Source organism: Budorcas taxicolor, chromosome 10 (genome assembly GCF_023091745.1).
Source record: "Budorcas taxicolor isolate Tak-1 chromosome 10, Takin1.1, whole genome shotgun sequence".
NCBI lineage: Eukaryota > Metazoa > Chordata > Mammalia > Artiodactyla > Bovidae > Budorcas > Budorcas taxicolor.
Window position 1 is genome coordinate 74,638,266 of NC_068919.1, and position 23,146 is coordinate 74,661,411.

Genomic DNA, 23,146 nt, shown 5'->3' on the forward strand with positions numbered 1-23,146 from the left:
CAGGAGAACAGTACAGAGGTTCATTAAAAAATAAAAATAGAACTACCATATGATCCTGTAATTCCACTCCTGGGCACATATCTGGAGAAAACCATAATTCAAACAAACACATGCAACCCCAATGTTCACTGCAGCACTATTTACAATAGCTAAGACATGGAAACAACCTAGTTGTCCGTCTACAGATGAATGGATAAAGAAGTAGTGGTGCACATATACAACAGAATATTACTCAGCCACTAAAAAGAACGAAATAACACTGTTTACAACAACATGGATGGACCTAGAGATTATCATACTAAGTCAGTTCAGTTGCTCAGTCGTGTTTGACTCTTTGCGACCCCGTGAATTGCAGCACGCCAGGCCTCCCTGTCCATCACCATCTCCCGGAGTAGTGATGCCATCCAGCCATCTCATCCTCTCATCCAGAGAAAGACAAATATTAAATTGCTTATATGTGAAATCTTAAAAAATGATACAAATGAACTTATTAATTCAAAACAGAAATAGAGTCACAGATGTAGAAAACAAACTTACATTATGGGGGGAGGGGAATAAATTGCGAGATTGGAATTGGCATACACACTTAATGTGATCATCTCTCAATTACACAAATTCAAATCATTTATGTTGTACGTGTTAAATAATACCACGTTATGTCAGTTGTGTGGGGACTTAGTCACTAAGTTCTATCTGACTCTTTGTGACCCCATGGACTGCAGCCCACCAGGCTCCTCTGTTCATGGAATTTCCAAGGCAAGAATACTGAAGCATCTTTACTTAAAAAAAAAAAAAATTGGAGTTGCCATTTCCTACTCCAGGGGATCTTCTTGACCCATGGATCAAACCTGAGTCTCCTGCATCTCCTGCACTGTCAGGCAGATTCTTTGCCACTGAGTCACCTGGGAAGCCCAATATGTCAGTTACACCACAATAAAATAAATCAGAATGTCAAAAACACACAAAACGATGCAAGGTAAACATTTTAAAGTTCATTTTTTCCTTTTCCGGTGGAGTGGCTTGAGCCACTTTTTAAATTACCACCAGTAGTTCACCTAATGAATAATTTATATTCAAATTACCAAAAGTTAAGTACAATTTAAATCCCTATAAATGAAACAGAGAAGTCAGAAAGAAAGCCATTTTCCCCTTTTTAAATAAAATACCATGACGACTCTAAAAACAGCATCTCTCCCCCATAAAACATGGCCCAGCTGTGTGGTTACTTACTGGAGTTGAGGAGGATCATGGCCTTGACACAGAGATATTCTTTGTGTTGGAGTTTTAACTCACGAAACCTTGAAGTCGTTGCCAGGAGCATGTCAAAGATTTCTAGAATTCCTTCAACACATTTCCCTTCATCCCTACAAAAGTCCATTTGGAAATGTAAGAAACATATAGCTTCAGGTAACCATGAAAAGTAAGGAGTATTTTCTTTTTAATCTCAAATTTCATCTAGTACACCCTTTAAAAAGATAGTAATGAGAGCACACCCAGAAATATGAAATTACCAGAATAATTTTTATATAAGGAAAACAGGGCATTTCCTATAAGTCCCTGAACCAAATATTTGAATAAATACTATTTAGGCAACAGTGTGCACTGGAAGTACATTTTCCTTCTACCTGTTCACCAAATGTTTTCTTAAAAGAATACCATTTCTGTTTATTTTCAATCTAAACTATTTCAGCCAACCCTCAAAATATGACATATTTTACTAAAAAGAGTTCATGTTCTCATCAAAAGACTCTAAAGTATTAATGAGAAAAGACTGAACATAACAGAAGCAAATATTCCAAAAAGAAATAACACTTTATATCTAGAGCTTAACTCTCACATCCTGGTGGTCAGTTAGAAACTGGTGGGGCAATGAACAGACATTTAAATGTAGTTTGAACAAAAGCTATTATGACATACAAAGAAATCAAAATTATAGAAGATAGATCAGAATCAGGAAAGAAAGGTAGAAATGGAGATGTAGTAATTTTGGCTTGTCAAAGATTATTTTTAAGCAAAAGCTTTAGACAAACATTGGACCATATAATCAAAATTCTTTTGAGCACTCCTTATGGAAATGAACTGTATAAGCATACTTTTGAAGTAAATTACTTGAACTGCATCAACAAAATACCAGCTTCAATTCACTCCAGCCAGACACATATTATTCCACCTCACTGCTCCCCCCCAAAAACGTGCATTATCATCAGTCATAGAACTATTATAAGTCCTTGACAAGCAAGCAGTTAGATGATTTTGTCATGAAAGTTTCATTTGCTTCTAAAAGCCTGCAGTACACAGCAAAGGGCAGCTGTGGTAAAAGTGAAATCATGAAAGTTTCATTTTCAGTCTCTGGAGCAGCCCCTGCAGGGGACCTGAGATCTTCAAAGAACTGGCTAGTCCCTCATCCTTCCTCGAATCCCAACCCAGGACATTTCCAGTGACGGTGGTGTTTGGAGAAAGGGCCTCTGTAGAGTTCAGTGACACCAGTGGGTGCCACCAAATTGATAAAGTCTTTCCTATTTGCTGCTATGATGGCCACTCACCAGCATCCTGCACATTTCTGCAAACTCACTATACAAAGTTACAAGTACGCAAACTGCACACTTTAGCAAACAAGCGTGGTATCTTCAGCAACCAGTTTAGAATTTCTGAAAGTGTACAGTTTAAATGATAAAATATCATGCCCCTTAGAAGTCACTTCTAAGGGAAAGGCCACTTTGGAGAATCAGAGCCAAAGGTGCCAAAGCCTATAGGAAACCCCAGCCCTCCCCTGCTCTGGCCTTTCCCAGGCAGCTTGCTGCAACTGTCCAGTAAGGATATGCATGCCCTGAACACAGCAGGGGCACAAGGAATGCTTACTCACTGAATGCCCCTCGAGCCAATCACCAACTCACTCTGCCCAGGATAACGAGTTATTGGAAATTGTAACTGATGGGTTTAAGGACATTTGATACTGAGAAAAGTTAGTTTTAAAATATCTCTGGGGCCAAAAACAAAAAGTCCAACAAGTCCTGCACTGACAGTTAAGTAGTTTGGCTCTTTACTCTTTTGTGAAACTCAGAGAAGTCATAGGCACACATGCGCACACACGCACACGTCCACTTCCCCAAGTAGCATAAGAGGATTCCTTTGAAATTAATCCTATTTTGCAGAAGCTGTCACCTGAGCCCAAGAACACATCCCTAAATACTGAAGTTAGCACTGTTTCCTTATTAAAATACATAGTATTTTAAGTGTAAATTCACATTTCAAAAATGGAGGGAGAACTTGTATCACATGGTATTTTAAGCCCTGATGAATGCTGCTACTCACAAAAATCAGAACATATGTACCTCATGGAAAAAGAGAATTTCTAAACCCGCTGTAAAGAACTAGGTCTGATTGCTTTCTCCAGCAAGTGTGATAGCCAACCATCTCATTTGGGGTTGAGGGTGAGCAAGGTTAGAATATTTTTATTCACTTCCCAGGCTGTAGAAATCAAACTAATTTTTAGAAAAGAAATATGAGAAACATAGAGGCAATAAGGTAAAATAATTTATAAAGTGACAGTCTCTCAGTCGTGCCCAACTCTTTGTGACCCCATGGACTATACAGTCCATGGAATTCTTCAAGCCAGAATACTAGAGTGGGTAGCCTTTCCTTTCTCCAGGGGATCTTCCTAACCCAGGGATCGAATCCAGGTCTCCTGCATTGCAGGCAGATTCTTTACCAACTGAGCTATCAGGGAAGCCCTTACTTTATAAAGGACACCCTAATTAAAGTTCTACTTTAAGATGAATTATACAGAACAGTGAGGCAGGACTTTAAAATATCAACAAGACCTATTTCATTTATCCTGTAAGTAACTATGGATTGACACTGATTTATGAGTAAGATATTAAGACAGGTTTAAAAGATTTTAATTCAACCAATTGGGTATATGAGTTGTCAATCTAGTAGGTATATGAGTTGGATATTAAAATATCAAAACAATATATCAAACAAAACTACTCATGGAAATTTACTTTTACACCCCATTAATCCACAGTGAAAGTGAAAAAGTGAAAGTCACTTACTCGTGTCAGACTCTTTGCAACTCCATGGACTATATAGTCCATGGAATTCTCCAGGCCAGAATACTGGAGTGGGTAGCTGTTACTTTCTCTAGGGGATCTTCCCCACCCAGGGATCGAACCCAGCTGAGCCACCAGGGAAGAACAAGATTAGTAGCGTGGGTAGCCTATCCCTTCCTCCAGGGGATCTTCCTGACCCAGGAATTGAATCAGGGTCTCCTGCACTGCACATAGATTTCTTACCAGCTGAGCTACCAGGGAAGCCCATTTACCCATAAACCAGTGCTAAATAAAAATAAAAGTAGTAGTTTCAAGCAGACTATTATTTGATAACAAAAGAAAAATATTCCGTTTGATACCAAGGACATCTTGAAAGAGATGTCCTTTGGGGCTTGCTGCTTTGTACTGATGGTACACGTGTGGCTAATGGACCACAGCTTGTCTTCCCGTGTGAGAGGCAGTGGGGTTGGGAGACACATGGGAAGGACTTTAATATTCAACTAAGGTGGAATGATCTGAGTACAAACGGGAAATAAAAATTTAGCAGTGGAAAATTCTGTGGGTCTCTTAAAGAAAATTCAATAAAAAAATACCTAACATGAATGAAAACTCAGCACATTTATAATTGTTAGTCCACAGAACCCCATAAACATCTACTTCCTCTGACTTTGTATTAACATTTGACAGTTTTCGACTGATGTTAAGGACACATAATGTCTTAGCATATACGATTTCTCAAATAAGTAGAAGTTCAAATTCTCTGGTAGATCTTCACGTGAATTGGGATTCTAGTGATTACCTAAATAGCTACCTTGTTAGAAATAAGCTGAGATACCTGGATTTTTCTCTCATCCTCAGTAGGTTCAAGTTTTTTCACTGCAGAAGCCTCGACAAGAATAAAGGGAAACAGAAATTATAGTCTTAGTCTCCACAAATAAATAGGCTAATTTAGTTGTATTCACTGCTTAAATGGTCATACTACCACATAGAGGAACTCTTGACAGGACAATCCACCAAAAGACAGTTACTTTCAAGTAGTGTGAAAAAGTTTTATTCACATGGCAGAAAAGATTCCCATTAGAACTCCTTTATGGTAAATAATTTGACTTTTGGAATTGTCAAAAATTTTTAAACATGCTTGAATAAGCAATTCCTCCAGATATATACCCATTACACTAAAATATATTTATGCTGTATATATAATAGATGTACTAAGAATCTGAGACTTGAAATTCTAGACTTTTACAGAGTGCTCAAAACAAGAAGGGACTGCAACCAAAATTAACAACTAGTAGACACTCAAAGAAAAATGCCTGTTCAATGTGAATGCATTTACAGTTCCCAAGAACTCCTCTTCTACACTCAAATACACACAATTTCTATCAATTCTTCTCTTCTAATGTGAGTCTAATTAAAATAAATATATAAGAAAAATTACTTCTTTTTCTATTACTCAACCAACAGGTAGGCCTAAAATTTATCTGGGGTTTGTACTGTTTTTACAGTAACCTATTTACATATAGGAGTTGAACCCATACAAAGAGGCGAGTTTGTTGTATTAAAAACCAGGAATAAAACAGTCACTGAAAATAAACTCTAAATGTGGCAACACTTTAGAAATCAACACAAAAAAGCAAACCCATTCCCAAAGTCTGCAAATGTATTAGTTCACCAAAGGATAGAACTTCTTCCTAGCACTAACTTATAGGGAATTATGTGTGTATATTCGTGTGTGTGTGTGTGTGTGTGTGTGCACCTTTATCTAAATACCAAGTGGAACATGTTGAACGCAGGAATGAATGACAGCGATGCTGCAACTGGGTGCTTGGCCTTTCAGCCTGCCTTGCAACATGGCACCGTGAAATGACAGCTGGAGGAAGAAGTTTTCTGAAATGGCCAGAGAGTAAAATAGAGTTGTTCTAAGATAAAAGAATAAAGCAGAAAGTTACTTTGCCTTTGGCCTCCTCCTCTTTTCTCATCCAGTTCTCTATCCTGCTGAGAGGCATGTACTGTTGCTGGTAAGAGGGTGAACTTCACAGCCAGTCCCCGTGTCCAGCTCCATCACCATAACTGCAGGCAATTCACCTAACGTCCCACTTCCATATCTGAAGGAAAGGGATAATAATGGTGCTCACCCAAAAAGAGCTACTGTGAAGATGTAATGACCTAAGACATTAGTGCTTAAGATGCTGCCTGCCACATATAGGCCAATAAGTTAGCTATTTTGATTGCTATTGAAGGGTCTGGGCTTCCAGAACCTCCCTCTGGACTTGCTCCTGCTAGAGCCATAGTCCATGCTCCCGCTCCTCCCAAAGGCCCTGCTCTCCACCAAAACACCTCCATCACTTAGAACAGCGCTTTTTGTCAATGCCATCTTCCCCGACAACAGGAGGAGTAGGTGCTGACACCCTGGCTACTACTTTTCATCTGAGTGAAGTAGGCATGGGGAGCTTCTGAAGGTCTAAAGAGGTAGTGCTGAGAGCTGGGGGCAGATCCCCCAATTCACAGCAGTAGCCATCCTTTCCCTACAGGCTTAGGGTCCAATGTGACTGAACACTCAACACTAGCACTTTTTCAGTACAAGGAAGACAAAAGTCAATTTCCATGGAGATTCTCAAACTGTTCAAATACAACACCAAGAACGTGTTCTACTTTTCCTACCAAAAAGCTTCAGTGTTGCTGTACATTCCAGCTTTCCCTCCACGTACGGTTCACTAAGTCAATTAAAAAGTGGTTTCTTTTCCACACCATCTTGAAAAGAAAACTAAATGCAAGAAATTATAGCATTAACACTATCATTCCCCAGTTTCCATCAACTTTCACCTGGTTTTAATAACCATTTCTTCCATTGCTTTGCCCAAAATGCTCTATAATATGTGTAGTTAGAGTGAGTTAAAGCATGTAAAAATAAACTTGGTAGATTTATAAGAATTTTACCACTGGTCCAGATAGCTGGAGATGTAAATGGCCCCTACTAGTGGAAAGAACAGCAGGACAGCTTAAAAGTTAAAACCTAAAAATGGATTTTTTGTAATGCAGGAAGACCTAAGGTGAGCTTCACACTGAGTGCCCACACACCCTCAGGACACAGGCCCTTGTGTGGTCGGGCCAGTGAGCGCTTCTGCGTCGCAGGAAAGAATGAGTCACAGGACAATGAAGCATTGCACTCACACTCTCCTTCTCAGGTTCTTGACCCAGTGAAGGAGCTCACGACCTTCTCCTCCTCCTACCTGCCCTTTCAGGAGTGAGGTTTTCATTGCAGAACTCAGGACTCTGTTCCCACTTCACTTGGCACTTCACTCAAGTTGGAGAAGAAATACAAGGAATTTGAGTCTCACCTGTCCAGAACGAGGTCTGGAGCAAAGATGAGCTTGCCGGGGTGGTCGATGGAGCGCCACATCAGCCCCACCATGAGCACCTCCAACCAGCAGCTCTCCAAGAGCCGCACTTGGTCGTACAGGCTGAGCTCCACGAAGCCTGGGGAAAGCAAGAGGCTGTAAGCATACCCGCCCTCCTCCTCAGCTCCCTGATTCCATTAAAAAAAAAAAAAGAGCAAGTTTTGAAAAGCTAAGAAAACACAAATCACCCAGAGTGCAGGGGAAATCAATATTTTAAAGATGTGGTTAATAGCTGATGAGGAAGAAAATACTGAATTCAGAGAGAGTAACTCACAATTTCTTGTCTCGAACACCTTCTAGAGAGAAATGTACATCATTCAGAATTTCCAAAGGACTATTAGCTGGGTTTATACAGCTCCCAGACAGATGCTAGGGAAGAAGACAAAGCTGGCACTGACCTTTGTTAGTTATATCCCAGTAATCCCTCTGCACTACCGAGAAAGATAGAGTTCAGACGCCAGCCAGAGGGGCTGCCTGTCTGGCCCAGCCCATGATGGGGGCAGGAGGAGTAAGGGGACAGGATAGTGGGGGTGATGGGTGGGGGGCTTGCAGAGAAAACAGGACCAGCTCTTGGAGAAAGTCAAAGTTCCAGCTGAAAGAGTTCCTCCAATTGCTTACCATTTCCCATCTAGTATTAGAATCATTCTTCTGAGTGGGTGCACTTGTTTCTGAGCTATTCTATGCTGAAGAACACACATAACAACAGAAACAGGTCCCTAAGGGAAAACTTCAGAGGCAGAGATCACTGGGGCTTCCTCCATAAGTCATGATAAGAGGAGGAAGCCATATAATATAAATATAGTCAACAAACAAATGACCTTGGAGTGCAATGGACTTTGCTTAGAACCCCTGCTCGGCCTCATCCCAGCTAGTTATTTAATCTTCTTTTAAGTCTTTGTTTTTCTTACAGGAAAAAATGGGGGCAACAATGCCTACCTCTGAGAATTTCCTAGAGGTGAGATCTCTCATCATCCTCATTTTACAGATGAAGACACTATGACACAGAGAACATATGTGGTTCAACTCTTTGAACAATTATAACAGAAATCTGAACAAAGGAGAACTGAATGGAAGGATGGATAAATCCTTTCCAAAGCCACATCCTACATACTCAGTTCACATTCCTGGTATGTGTACACATTCCAACCTCACCCACAGTTACAGACAATAAGCCTGCCCAAGGAAGATCAAGCTTTTCATACTTATAGATCTTCAACAAAGCCAAGACTAGCTGATAGACTAAGTTTTTTGTTTTTGTGGGTTTTTTTTTCGGTCTAGACAATGACTATGCTAGCTGAGAAAGTGGGGGAAAAAAATCCCACAACTTCAGACTATGCCTAAGCTTTCAGAAAAATTTCCAAAACACCATACTTGAAGAGGGACTGATGCAGCTTAAGAGATCTGTTTTGCTTTGGCACAAAGAAGCTACACAGCTCTCAGAAGTAATTAATCACCACTCTCCAGATGGGGTCTTGAAAAATAGGCTTGGCATACACATAGATCAAAAGCTAGAGGAAACTGCACCAGTATTGTCTCCTATGGGAAAGAGCTCAGGGGGAAAAAAAAAAAAAACATCATTCTGGCAAAGGAGAAGATGCTAAACCATCAAAACTGAAGTAGAAAAACCTGAAAATTCTCAGAAAGCTCAGAAGCCAACGAATGACCCCTGTGAATCCTATTCTCTGAGACCCTTAACCCAGGTGCTCTTCCCCCAGATCCCTCAATCTTCAAAATCTGCCTAATGTAGTGACTGCCCTCTGGGCCATGGGAATCTTCCTTAGTGACTTAGCTTGGAGACCTCATTTCTTAGACAAATGGAAAGATGTACATGGAGAAGCCCGTCCAGAGGAAGCATGGGTTGCTGTCAATCTATGTTAGAATCCTCGATTCATTCTTTCATGGAAATACCAATTCAAATAATAACTAGATGGTGACCATGCGCTACCTTGGGTGTATATATTACAATCTGGTTTGGGAAAATGAACGGATGATAGAATAGAAAATGCATGTTCTAAATGACAATTCAGGAATAACCAAACCCATTTTTAATTTTATCAAGTTAAAAAGCATTCCAGGTTTATTGATGATTCATGTTACTTTCATAGCTGATTTACTCTATTTATCCATTTTATTCATTTATGTATGTATTACTGATTTTTCTCTTTATTGGAACAAAATTTTACAATTCCTATTTAGCATCAGAGAAACCTTTCACTTTCATACTGTGAAAGGTCATACTGTGCCCCACCTCACCCTCACCTGACCACACCTCTCCTCCCAAGGGGATGAGTTCACAGCCAGGAGATGGGTTAAGGTGGAGCCCAGATTTCTTTCTTTTAGACCATGCTCCAGGTCTCAGGACTTTAAAATTCCCTGCCTAAGTGGCCCCACACCCACATCCAGAGCATGGGTGGGTCTCTTCCCTGGGTCTATCTTCCCAGAACATCTCTAGGCTTGAGATATAGCCAAACCAGCTAATGTCTGTAGGAGATATGAACAGGTAGGATTCGGTGTGTGCAAGGCAGTGTGGGATCAGTGGAGCGGGGAACAGGGGTGGACAGGAAGAGAAGGGGCCCACCATATACAACTCCTTCTGGTACAGAACTCAGAGGAATTTAAGAATTCTAAATTGAAACCTGGCCACCTGTGTTGAAGGCACAAGTGTCAAGATAAGAAAAAGGACGTATTCCATTTAAAGCTTATATATCAAGCTGTCAAACCGCTAAATACTCAAGACACAGCTTGCAGACCTCCATTCTGTATTCATGCCCCATAAAGGTTAGGAGCAGGTCTTTCTACAAATAAATTTAAAGCTAAGACTCAGAAGGCCCTACCCGGAATCTTCTTGGCCCAGCTGATCATGTGCACCAGTTCCTTGTCGGCCAGCTTGGTCAAGGACATCATCATGGAGGCCTCAGTGAAGGGCGCGCTGGGGCGGCTCATGAGCACATGGGGTGGCTCGGCCTCCAGGAGCGTAAGCACCAGCTGCTCTGGGCTCAGGGCACTCAGTAGCAGCTCCTTCACTCGGGTCACGGGTGCACCGTTCCTCTTGGTTTTGCTCAGGCAGTGCAGCTGCTCATCAGAATTTCTCTGCCTTCGCACTATGCGGTACCCACACCTTTCTCTCCGGGAGCCTAAAAGAGAGCAGATAACACAGTGCTTTCCCTGTCTCTTCCCCAACGCAGCATCAGGTTCCTCCAGTCACCAGGATGAAAACAGAAATCATTGTAAGACCTGAGTCTATTCATAGAATATGGCTTAGTACAAGAGTCTGACTTTTATTTCTGGAGCATGTGAGACATGTATTAAGATATTACATTTGTGACTGTATTAGTAAAATCAATAATGACTTTTGAGAGACAACAGCCCAAATGATCTTTAGGTTTCCTTTTCAAGACTGTCTATTCCATTTCTAAATCTAAATCCATCTTTCTTTTAAAGAGTACTAACAGAGTTCAGTTTCCAAACCATGAAATTAGGAATTTTCTTCAAGCAGAAGATAGGGAAAAGTAGGAACTGACTATAAATAATACATTTTTATAATACATCCTTAAGTTTTTTTGCATGTGTGTATGTGTGTCTGTGTATTTTTTTACATACTTACACAAATAAGTTTATTTCAAATAATAAGTTAACTGAAAAAATTTGAGATTAGATATATTTTTTTAATCTAGACATAATGCTCAAAATTCCCCAAGCTAGGCTTCAACAGTATGTGAACTGAGAACTTCCAGATGTTCAAGCTGGATTTAGGAAAGGCAGAAGAACCAGAGATCAAATTGCCAACATTCGTTGTATCATAGAAAAATCAAGAGAATTCCAGAAAAACATCTACTTCTGCTTCATTGACTACGCTAAAGACTTCGACTGTGTGGATCACAACAAACTGCGGAAAATTCTTCAAGAGATGGGAATACCAGACCACCTTACCTGTCTCCTGAGAGATCTGTATGCAGGTCAAGAAGCAATAGTTAGAACTGGACATGGAACAACAGACTGGTTGCAAATTGGGAAAGGAGTACATTAAGGCTGTATATTGTCAACCTGCTTATTTAAATTATATGCAGAGTACATCATGAGAAACACTGGGCTGGAAGAAGCACAAGCTGAAATCAAGATTGCAGGGAGAAATATCAATAACCTCAGATATGCAGATGACACCACCCTTGGTACAGAAAGCAAAGAGGAACTAAAGAGCCTCTTGATGAAGTGAAAGAGGAGAGTGAAAAAGTTGCCTTAAAACTCAACATTCAAAAAACTAAGATCATGGCAACTGGTCCCATCACTTCATGGCAAATAGATGAGGAAACAATGGAAACAGTGAGAGACTTTATTTTCTTGGGCTCCAAAATCACTGCAGATGGTGATTGCAGCCACGAAATCAGAAGACACTTACTCCTTGGAAGAAAAGTTACGACCAACCTAGATAGTATATTCAAAAGCAGAGACATTACTTTGCTGACAAAGGTCCATCTAGTCAAAGCTATGGTTTTTCCAGTAGTCATGTATGGATTTAAGAGTTGGACCATAAAGAAAGCTGAGTGCTGAAGAACTGATGCTTTTCAATTGTGGTGTTGGAAAAGACTCTTGAGAGGCCCTTGGACTGCAAGGAGATGAAATCAATCAATCCTAAAGGAAATAAGTCCTGAATATTCATTGGGAGGACTGATGCTGAAGCTCCAATACTTTGGCCACCTGAGGCCAAGAGCCAACTCATTAGAAACACCCTGATGCTGGGAAAGATTGAAGGCAGGAGAGGGGATGAGATGGCGAGATGGCATCAGCGACTCAATGGACATGAGTTTGAGCAAGCTCTGAGACTTGGTGAAGAACAGGGAAGCCTGGCATGCTGTAGTCCATGGGGTCACAAAGAGTCAGACATGACTAAGCAACTGAACAACAACATAGGCTAGTTATTAAGGGATACATCTAACACACAGAAAAACTGAAAGTAAAAGAGCAGAAAAAGATTTGGCAAAAGTTAACCAAATAAATTGGAGTTACTGTCAATATCAGACAAACTTTAAGACAAAAATCATTATTAAGGTCTCATAAGTAGATTATAAAAGAAAGATAAATAATTCTAAACTCATATATATCAAAACAATTTTTAAAAATTATTACATACTAGGTCAACTTTCAATGGCACCCCACTCCAGTACTCTTGCCTGGAAAATCCCATGGATGGAGGAGCCTGGTAGGCTGCAGTCCTAAGAGTCAGACACAACTGAGCGACTTCACTTTCTCTTTTCATCTTCATGCACTGGAGAAGGAAATGGCAACCCACTCCAGTATTCTTGCCTGGAGAATCCCAGGGACAGGGGAGCCTGGTGGGCTGCTGTTTATGGGGTTGCACAGAGTCGGACACGACTGAAGCGACTTAGCAGCAGCAGCAGGTCAACTTTAATTAAAACTGCTATTATATAGATCATATTCTCTGACCACAACAAAATTAAAAAAGTCAGTAACAAAAATATAATTCCCAAAGCCCTATATATATATAGGCAAAATATTTCTAAATATCCATTGACAAATGTAAAAAATATAAGTGTAAAATGTAAAAAATGTAAAATGGAATTTAAAAAGACATAAATCAGGATGTCATTAGCATGGGCACAACATTTATATAAATTTTCCCTAAAAAAAAATCCAGAACTTAAAATCAGAATGCCTACTTTCTATACTACCATGATTGCCTTTGTTCACTAAATTCAATTGTCCACATTTATAAAAGGAAATATGAGTTAGGCGGTATGAGCAAATTTATTTACTTCCAAGAAAATTTATCTGAATTTCTCTTATCCTTGGCTAATTACAGTAGAAAGAAGGGCTCTATTCATCTAGGGATAACTGAATCAAACAAAATATTCAAGAAAAGAATTAAAAGCCTAGAATGTAATTTATTTTATTAGTAATCACATAGAGAACTATTATTATTTATTTACATATGATATTATATATTTATTATTATTATTAAAGATAAATTATACTTCCGAGGTAAAATGGGATAAAATGTATTGCTTAAAAGAGTATCTTTCTAATCACACATTTCTCTTCTGTGGCGAATATGAGGATAAAGAGTTTACAAAACAGACTCCATACAAAGTGAAAGGTTTTGAATCCAAACATTCAAATTTATTTGACCAAATTTCCCCAACAAAGTTCCATGTACTAGACCCTGTTCTAAGTTAGGATCGATAAAATAAAGCCCTTAGAATCTATCAATAGAGCTCCTAAGGTAAATCAAGTTGTATTCTATACACTGGAATAAAATGAATTTGAGAAGGTAAAAAAATAAAGCCATTGACAAAGAACTCACATTTCTGTACCAAGGACATTCCCAGGGTTATGGCTTTGACACTGTAATCTAGGCAGAGTCACTCAGTGTGTCTCTGAGTGAGCTTAATGAGAAATTATCAAATAGGAGCGCTCCGTATTAGAAAGTGCCCCAGCAAAAACAAGATGACAGCAACAATGGTAAATGATGATCATAGCAGCTATCATAGACTGGAAGTTTCTATGTGCCAGGCTTTGTGTATTACTGTACATAGCTTATCCCTTTCTGACAACTGCCTGAGAGGACAGGTGGTATTACCATCTTCAACATACAGGGGAGGATCCAGGCACAACAGCTCAAGTAACTTGCCCAAGGTAGAAACGCTACAAAATAGCAGAAGCAGGACTGAAACCCAATCAGTGGTCCAAATCCAGAGCTGCTGCTTTTAACTACTATTTTATATCACCTCCCCAACAAATCACTTTCAAGTATCTATGCTGCTGCTGCCAAGTCGCTTCAGTCGTGTCTGACTCTGTGCGACCCCATAGACGGCAGCCCACCAGGCTCCCCCGTCCCTGGGATTCTCCAGGCAAGAACACTGGAGTGGGTTGCCATTTCCTACTCCAATGCATGAAAGTATCTATAGAGCAGGCAAATAAAAGGATGGCATCAAAAGATGCTGAGCTGATGTCCCAACAGAGGGCTACAGGCCAGATATAGTTATTCAGATCAGTTTGCTGGCTACGTGCATTGCAGTGTATTTTTATAATGAAGCTTTTCCTCTAAAGCTAGCCTGGGTGGGTATCCTTCTAACATTTAAACAACCTTAATAATACCTCAGGGGAAAGGACAAGATTGGAAATGAAGAAGAAAAAGGTGCTGACTGAAGGGAAAGGATTTCTGAATAAAAGGGGGAAGTGGAATCACGCAAGAGGATCTAGAACACAGGAGAATCCCTAATCCTCTGAGATTAGATCGAAGGAAGAATCAAGATGAAGGATTTTCTCAGGAGGGCAGACAAGAGGGCTGGAAAAGGAGAAAAGCCACAGTTAATGAAATTCACTCCTAATGGTCTTTCCTTGTGGTCAGTAAAGAGCCAAAATACCCATCTGTTTGTACATCAACCCATCTCATTTCTTCTGTAATCACCAAAGAAAATATTTTTTTTAGTTCTATCCAGTGACTTTTTGGTCAAATTCAGTGACCTTTCCCAGGAGAATTTTAGGTATATCCCTGAACTCTAGTGCTCCTAACTTAGGTGTGTTTTTCAATGAGAGAGGGAGAGAAAGGAAGGGAAAGTAATATTCAACACCACACACTGTGCTAGGTCTTTATTCCTCACAAAACTCAGTGAAGCAGATATATCTGCAGATATATCCTTATCCAGAGATAAGGAAAACGAGGGCCAGAAAGGTTAGGTCATTTAAGCACTGTCACAGTTAGCAAGAAGTGATGAGACAAAAAAAATGAGATTTCATCTATGCAGGGATTCAGTCCTTCTGTTCCTCTCACCACATATACTGCCCCCTACAGGTGGAGTGTATGTGCTACTGCCCTGGTCCCAAACCAGGAGAACCACAGCCACTAACAGACTCTGGCACATTGGAAACATTCTTTTCCTAAGATTATATTAGAAATCATTTATTTAAAATATGACATTTAAAATACTGTTTTACTTAAAACATGATATATATATTTTCAGTCTTTACTTAGAAGGCCAAGGGATTTCTCTTTAAACACTTCTGCCTATTTAAGTCACAAGTTATGCTGTCTCTAGATTTTCAGTTTCAGCTTTCTTAAAACAGAGCAAGAAACTTAAACACTCATAAAGCACTCTGAATGCAGACTGTTTCTAGGTTTATAATGATTTTGCCCTAATCTGACCCATACCTAACCCAATAGCTGTTAGTCCTTCACATTTTACTCAAAGCTTTCACAGAACAACTATCTTTTCCTACTTATATTTCATATGCTTGCATAAATCTTAAATTATATGACTTAACAATTACAATGAGTTGAAACAGGTTGGGAAGAAGTTAGTGGTTACTGATAAGGATATAGCTGAAGAGGCGTTTATGAAAGTAACCAATACCCACTGGGAGGTCATTGGTAGGACGTTTTACAGAGGAAATGGAGAACATCAGTGATTTTAGGAAGCCAGAGAACTAGTTAAAAGAACTTTTGCTGTAATTCTGAACTAGAGAATGGGACAGAGAATGTTTGAGGGCAGAGCTACTAAGAGATTATCAGAAAAGAGAGGACTTAAAAAAATTTTTTTTTTCAAATAGTTACAAAGAGAGACATTACACCAAACTACTGCTAAAATACTGGCTGGCAGAAGAATAAGACAAGTTTAGGCAGAGTTGACATGAGTGCATAGAAACAAGCAAATGTGTACAGACAAGTGAATTGAGTTAGCTGGGTGGAGGAAGCAGACTGTAAGCATCATTGTCAGTTGTTACACTAGTGTTCCCATTTCCCCTTGTCTTTTCATGCATGCACACATGTGTGTATACACACATATATGCACACATACCATCTTGGAACAAAATTCTTGCTCTATGTGCTTTCCATCGGTCTATCATGTTTCTGACTCCTGCATATACAGTTTTTCCACTTCTAGAAAGTTAATGGAGTGACAGGCATGAGTCATCCCAAGTAACCCACAATGCAGTCTACCTTCTTGTCACAGCTTTAACTGTGACCATGTACCAGAACTTCATCCTGGGACTTTTCAAGGCCTCAGGCGGACGGTCATCCAGCCCATCTGAGCACTTCAGTGGCTAGAGTTCTCTAATTCATGCAGCAGCCTATTCTGGTGTCAGACCATTTGACCTAGAGAAAATTCTTCCTAATGCGGGGCCCAAATCTGCCTCCTGCAACTTGTTTCTGTTCACCCCAGCTCCGTCTTCCACAGTTACAGCGACTAAGTCAATGCCCCTGCCATGGGACAGCATGCAAACACTTGAAGATATCACCGCGCCCTAAATCTCCTCTCACCTAGACTCCATGTCTTCAGGTCCTCACACTGTCCCCAGTTTGACCTCGCTCCCAGCATGTCCCACATACCACAGAAGGGGACGGGAACACTCACCACACTTCACCATTCCGACCTCATAGCACTTCCGCAGTCGACAGGCCTGACAGCTTTTACGTCGGTTCTTATCTATGGTACACTGATTCGTAGCTGGACAAATATAATCATTATGTCCTACAACAGAGAAAAAAAAGGGGAAGTTTATTGTCATAATATTTTGGATAATTCTCTTTTTTGGTCAACAACACAGCTAAAGCCACCCAGCTGAGAGACAGGAAAACAGCTTCTAGCTACAGGAACAGGTGTAAAAATGAAGTGCGGCCTCATCAGTGCCTCGTCAGTGAGTAAAGGAAATCTAGGAATATTTTGATATCCTACATCTTGACCAGTAGGTTATTCTCTGCATGTTCTTAGACTTCTCGAGAAATATATTTAGAAATACTCTTCTTTGGACATGGAAAGTGAGGCAGTCACCTGAAATTGATTCGCTCCAAGTCACAAAACTCCTCAAGAGTAGTACTTGGTGTCCAGTCGGCAAACTAAACTCCTTGTACTCTTTTGCGTACATTTTTTGGGGGGGGATTTAACATGCCTTTTTAGTGGAAATTCATAGCTAACTAAGAGAACTAAACTGGTCAATAAGAGAATATAAAAAAATCAGCAAACTAAACAAGGAAAGAAAGAAGTACTACTTGATAATCACCAGATTTTAAAGACCACTTCAAAAAGACATAGCTCCATGATTGAATTATGATGAACTTTATAATCCTCTCTCCTTTCAGGTAGATTCCAGATTCCAGTAACATTTGTTCAACAAAACATAAACTGAACTTCAGTTGTTTGTGACTTGCCAGCCATGCCCTGAGTTGGCTTGGGTACTAGCAAAGGCACCCGAGGGATGCAAAAACCACTCTCTCAAGTGACACTCCATCCTGGCCAAGTACAGGAAGCAATGTCTTCTTTGCCTGACACATCAACATTTCTGACCTCCTACTGATTTCCAGGTTCTTTTCATGAGCACCTCATTTACTCATATAACTTCCCTATAAAGAGCTATGATCCCGATTTTACAAATGAAAACACTTAAGCTCAGTTCAATAATCTTAAAGTTACTGCTTTTTCATTTTGCATAATAAATTCCTTTAAAAGCTTAAAATAAAACAAATTTATTATCTCATAGTTCCCATGAATAGAGAGTTCAAGGAAAAGTTTACTCTACTCAGGGTCCCAACAAAGCTGCAACCAACGTGTTGACGGGGCTGTGGCCTCATCTGAGGTTCAGGGTCCTCTTCCAAGCTCATTCAAGTTGTTGACAGATTTAATTCCTTGCAGTTGTGGGACTGAGGTCCCCATTTTCTTGCTAGTTATAGTCTGGACACTGCTCCTAGCTCCTAGCGGCACTTGCCCAGAAGCACTCGACAACAGGACGTCTGCTTTCTTCCAGGGTAAGAGGAGTGCATCTCTCCACTGCTCTCCCCAGGCTGCTATGATGGAGTCTCACATAACCACAGCATAATCACAAGAGGCGATCCCATCACCATTTGCCATAAAATGTAACCTAACTAACACTGTCACTCATTATATACACAGGTTCTATACACATTCAAGAATAGGGGGTAATATAAGACGTGCTATAAAACATTTTTATTTATGTTTTATGTTTATGGCAATTCCCTCATAGCTCCGTGGGTAAAGAATCTGTCTGCAATGCAGGAGACCCAGGTTCGATTCCTGGGTCAGGAAGATCCTCTGGAGAAGGAAATGGCAATCCACTCCAGTATTCTTGCCTGGAAAATCCCATGGACAGAAGAGCTTAGCGGGCTACAGTCCATGGGGTCGCAAGAGTCAGACACGACTTAGCAACTAAACCACCACCACCATAAAACATTTTAAGGGATATATAATTTGTTATTGGTTTTATACTCATTCATATTCAAAACTAAATTTTAAAAACCAAAATATATTTCTAATCAGATTTTCTATTGTAGTTTCTAACATAATGCTTTACAGTTAGAAGGTAAATGTAATGCCACAATCCTTTCCATAGCAGGAGCAATCTTTTACATATCTTCTAAAGCCTCAAAGAACAGTACATGATGTTATCCTCACTGATTTTATAATGAGGTTTACAACAATAAGCATTTAAGGAACAACTAGAGGTTGGTCGTAGAGGACAGGCGCAGCCGAGAGGAACTCCCCCAAGCCCTAGAAAAGGCAGAGGAACCAGAGATCAAATTGCCAACATCTGCTGGATCATCGAAAAAGCAAGAGAGTTCCAGAAAAACATCTATTTCTGCGTTATTGACTACGCCAAAGACTTTGACTGTGTGGATCACAATAAACTGTGGAAAATTCTGACAGAGATAAGAATACCAGACCACCTGATCTGCCTCTTGAGAAACCTATATGCAGGTCATGAAGCAACAGTTAGAACTGGACACGGAACAATAGACTGGTTCCAAATTGGGAAAGGAGTACGTCAAGGCTGTATACTGTCACCCTGCTTATTTAACTTATATGCAGAGTACATCATGAGAAACACTGGGCTCGAGGAAGCACAATCTGGAATCAAGATTGCCGGGAGAAATATCAATAACCTCAGAGATGCAGATGATACCACCCTTATAGAAGAAAGTGAAGAGGAACTAAAGAGCCTCTTGATGGGTACAAGGAGAGTGAAAAAGTTGGCTTAAAGCTCAACATTCAGAAAATGAAGATCATGACATCTGGTCCCATCACTTCATGGGAAACAGATGGGGAAACAGTGGACACAGTGGCTGACTTTGTTTTTCTGGGCTCCAAAATCACTGTAGATGGTGATTGCAGCCATGAAATTAAACGACGCTTATTCCTTGGAAGGAAAGTTATGACCAACCTAGACAGCATATTCAAAAGCAGAGACATCACTTTGCCAACAAAGCTCCGTCTAGTCAAGGCTATGGTTTTTCCAGTGGTCATATATGGATGTGAGAGTTGGACTATAAAGATAGCTGAGTGCCAAAGAACTGATGCTTTTGAACTGTGGTGCTGGAGAAGACTCTTGAGAGTCGCTTGGACTGCAAGGAGATCCAACCAGTCCATTCTAAAGGAGATTAGTTCTGGGTGTTCATTGAAAGGACTGATGTTGAAGCTGAAGCTCCAATACTTTGGCCACTTCATGCAAAGAGTTGACTCATTGGAAAAGACCCTGATGGTGGGAAAGATTGAAGGCAGGAGAAGGGGACGACAGAGGATAAGATGGTTGAATGGCATCACCGACTCAATGGATGATGAACTCCGGGAGCTGGTGATGGACAGGGAGGCCTGGCATGCTGTGGTTCATGAGGTCGCAAAGAGTTGGACACGACTGAGCGACTGAACTGAATTGAGAGGTTGGTCTCAGAGTTTGCTGTAAAAAAGCATTTTAATTTTTTAAAAAAGATTGGAAAACACAATAATATGAAGACAATAGCCTAGAGAATGCGTGTGCAAGAAGGTCATAGTAATTCATTTCTGGCAAAAAGAAAAAAGTCCTCCTTGAACTGCACCAAACACTGCATATATCAAAATGGTTTTCTTGCTCTGTGCAACAGTCTGAGAAGCATACTACTCTATATGAACAGAACTAAGAAAGAGGCAAAGCAAAATTCAAGGCAAATCATGAAGCTAATTCTTTAAGATATAAAGCTTTACAGGGAGGCCTGGCTTGCTGCAGTCCATGGGGTCACAAAGAGTCAGACATGACTGAGTGACTGAACTGAATCCATACAAAGTACTCAGTTACAGTTTGTTGAATAAATGAATGCATATGAATGTGTGGGCTTCCCTTGTGGCTCAGACAGTAAAGAATGTGCCTGCAATGCAGAATACCCGAGTTCGATCCCTAGGTGGAAGATCCCCTGGAGAAGGGAATGGTTACTCATATCTGACTCTTTGCAACCCCACAGACTGTAGCCCACCAGGCTCCTCTGTCCATGGGATTCTCCAGGCAAGAATTCTGGAGTGGGCTGCCATGCCCTCCTCCAGGAGATCTTCCTGACGCAGGGATCGAACTCGCATCTCTTACATTTCCTGCATTGGTAGGCAGATTCTTCACCCCTAGCACCACATACAGAGCTTATCATACAAATAGCAATTTTACTCATAAGTATTTACCCAAAAGAAACAAAAAGATATGTCTAAACAGAGAGGTATGCATAAATGTTCAGAGCAGTTTTCTTCAAAATAGCATAAAACTAGAAACAATTCAAATGAACAAATAAACATGTAATTCCCTGGTGGTTCAGTGGTTAGGACTCCGCACTTCCCTCCCAGAGTTCTATCCCTGGTCAGAGAACTAAGATCCCACAGACCTTGCAATGGGACCAAAAAGAAGAACAAATAACAAAGTGGGGTACACTTACTGGAATATTAGTAACAAAATGGAATGGACTACTAATACCTCCAACAACACAGATAAATCTTAAAAGCATCATGATAAGTGAAAAAAGCCATATACAAGTGGTTACAAAATTTAAGATGCAGTTATATAACATTCTAGAAAAGGCAAAATTATAAGGACAGAAAATAGATCAAAGGTCACCAGAGCCTGGGAAGCTTGGGTGAAATTGGCTGCAATGGGTATGAAGGAATATTTTGAGGTTATAGCAATGTTCCGTATCTTGATTTCAGTGTTGGTTACATGACTACATATATTTTCAAAATTCATAAAACTGTAAAATTTGTGCCTTCCCTGGTGGTCCAGTGGTTAAGACTCCACTCTTCCACTGCAGGAAGCATGGGTTCAATTTCCGGTGGGGAACTAGGATCCCACATGCCTTGTGGCTTTGCAAAAAGACCAAAAAAAACTATAAAATTAAAATAGAGGAATTTTGTTGTATGTAAATTATATCTCAAACCAAAAAAAAAAAAGGCCCTATATCTTTTAAATCAATGAAAATGGATTTAATAAAACGAAGTGAAGTGAAAGTCACTCAGTCCGACTCAAAGTGTCCGACTCTTTGTGAACCCATGTACTATACAATCCACGGAGTTCTCCAGGCCAGAATACAGGTACGAGTGGCTGTTCCCTTCTCCAGGGGATCTACCCAACCCAGGGATCGAACCCAGGTCTCCCACATTATAGGCAGATTCCTTACCAGCTGAGCCACCAGGGAAGCCCAAAAGAATCTGTTTTATTCTTTTTCAATTTATGAAAATATATTTGATTCTCATTCCATTCGACATACCAAAAAAATTGAGTAGCTGTTTTGAGTTACTGCAATGCGTTTATACCAGAGGGCACCAAAAAGAGGCGGAGTCCAAAGAAATAATCAATTAGGCATTCAGCAATTGTAAGAGCACTAACGTTACCATTTGCACTTTTAGGATATGACCTTCCTTTTCCCTTTCCTAACAACTCCTTTGCTGATGCATTAGGAAGGAATGATGTGGGGAAAGCACAGTAAACTTATTATCAGCTGCAGTCTCAGGGTTCACGAAATATAGTCCATATAGAGATTTTTCCCAAGGAGCAAATGAGAAAAATTCTTTCCTTTAAGGATGTAGTTAGTTGTTTGGATCAAAACTTCCTTTAGAACATAAAATTCTAGAACTTCAACAAAGTAGAGAATTGTCATCATATCAAGAGTTTGGTTCTGAATTTCAGAAAATCTAAATTGTTCTTATCATATATCACAGGAAACTGGACCTGGCCTGATAATCTACTAGCACAATGATAACAAAAAAATATTTAAGCACTGAAGATGTTAAATGCAGAAAAGTTCTGTGTATATAAAAGAAAAAATAGCCAAACATGATTTATGTTTTGAGAATATTTGATGACATCAGCTTCCTTTCTCTGTGTTGTTTTTCCTTTTGACAAGAAAAGGAGCTTGGAAATGGCAGAGGCCCTCATCCACCTAACTATGAAGATTTTAGAGGAGATGGGTTTAAATGAGGTTAGGATTAGAAGCGGAGAAAGCAATGGCACCCCACTCCAGTACTCTTGGCTGGAAAATTCCATGGACAGAGGAGCCTGGAGGGCTGCAGTCCATGGGGTCGCTGAGAGTCGGACACGACTGAGCGACTTCATTTTCACTCTTCACTTTCATGCATTGGAGAAGGAAAGGGCAACCCACTCCAGTGTTCTTGCCTGGAGAATCCCAGGGACAGGGGAGCCTGGTGGGCTGCCGTCTATGGGGTCGCACAGAGTCGGACACGACTGAAGCGACTTAGCAGTAGCAGCAGCAGCAGGATTAGAAGAGAAACAACACAGGCAGAAAGAAAAGACGCTGACATTTGAAAACAAAAGAGTTAAAAGAAAAATTAGAGTAACTTGAATTTGCCAGTAGTTCTACTCTTGCAGTGTTTAGAATTGACCAAATATTTTCACATAACTACATTTCACAAACATTTTCCCATT

The 23,146-nt window shown here is 40.2% G+C and overlaps 1 protein-coding gene across 1 annotated transcript in view; it reads right to left on the reverse strand.

Moving 5' to 3' along the window:
* Window positions 1-23,146, reverse strand: part of ESR2 (estrogen receptor 2) — a 58,038-nt gene that overhangs the window by 18,880 nt on the left and 16,012 nt on the right. The window contains exons 4-7 of the mRNA XM_052646901.1: window positions 16,822-16,938; window positions 10,285-10,584; window positions 7,391-7,529; window positions 1,231-1,364 (exon numbers count right to left, since the gene is read on the reverse strand). Of these exons, the coding sequence (XP_052502861.1) occupies window positions 1,231-1,364; window positions 7,391-7,529; window positions 10,285-10,584; window positions 16,822-16,938 (690 nt within the window). The remainder of the gene's footprint in view (window positions 1-1,230; window positions 1,365-7,390; window positions 7,530-10,284; window positions 10,585-16,821; window positions 16,939-23,146) is intronic.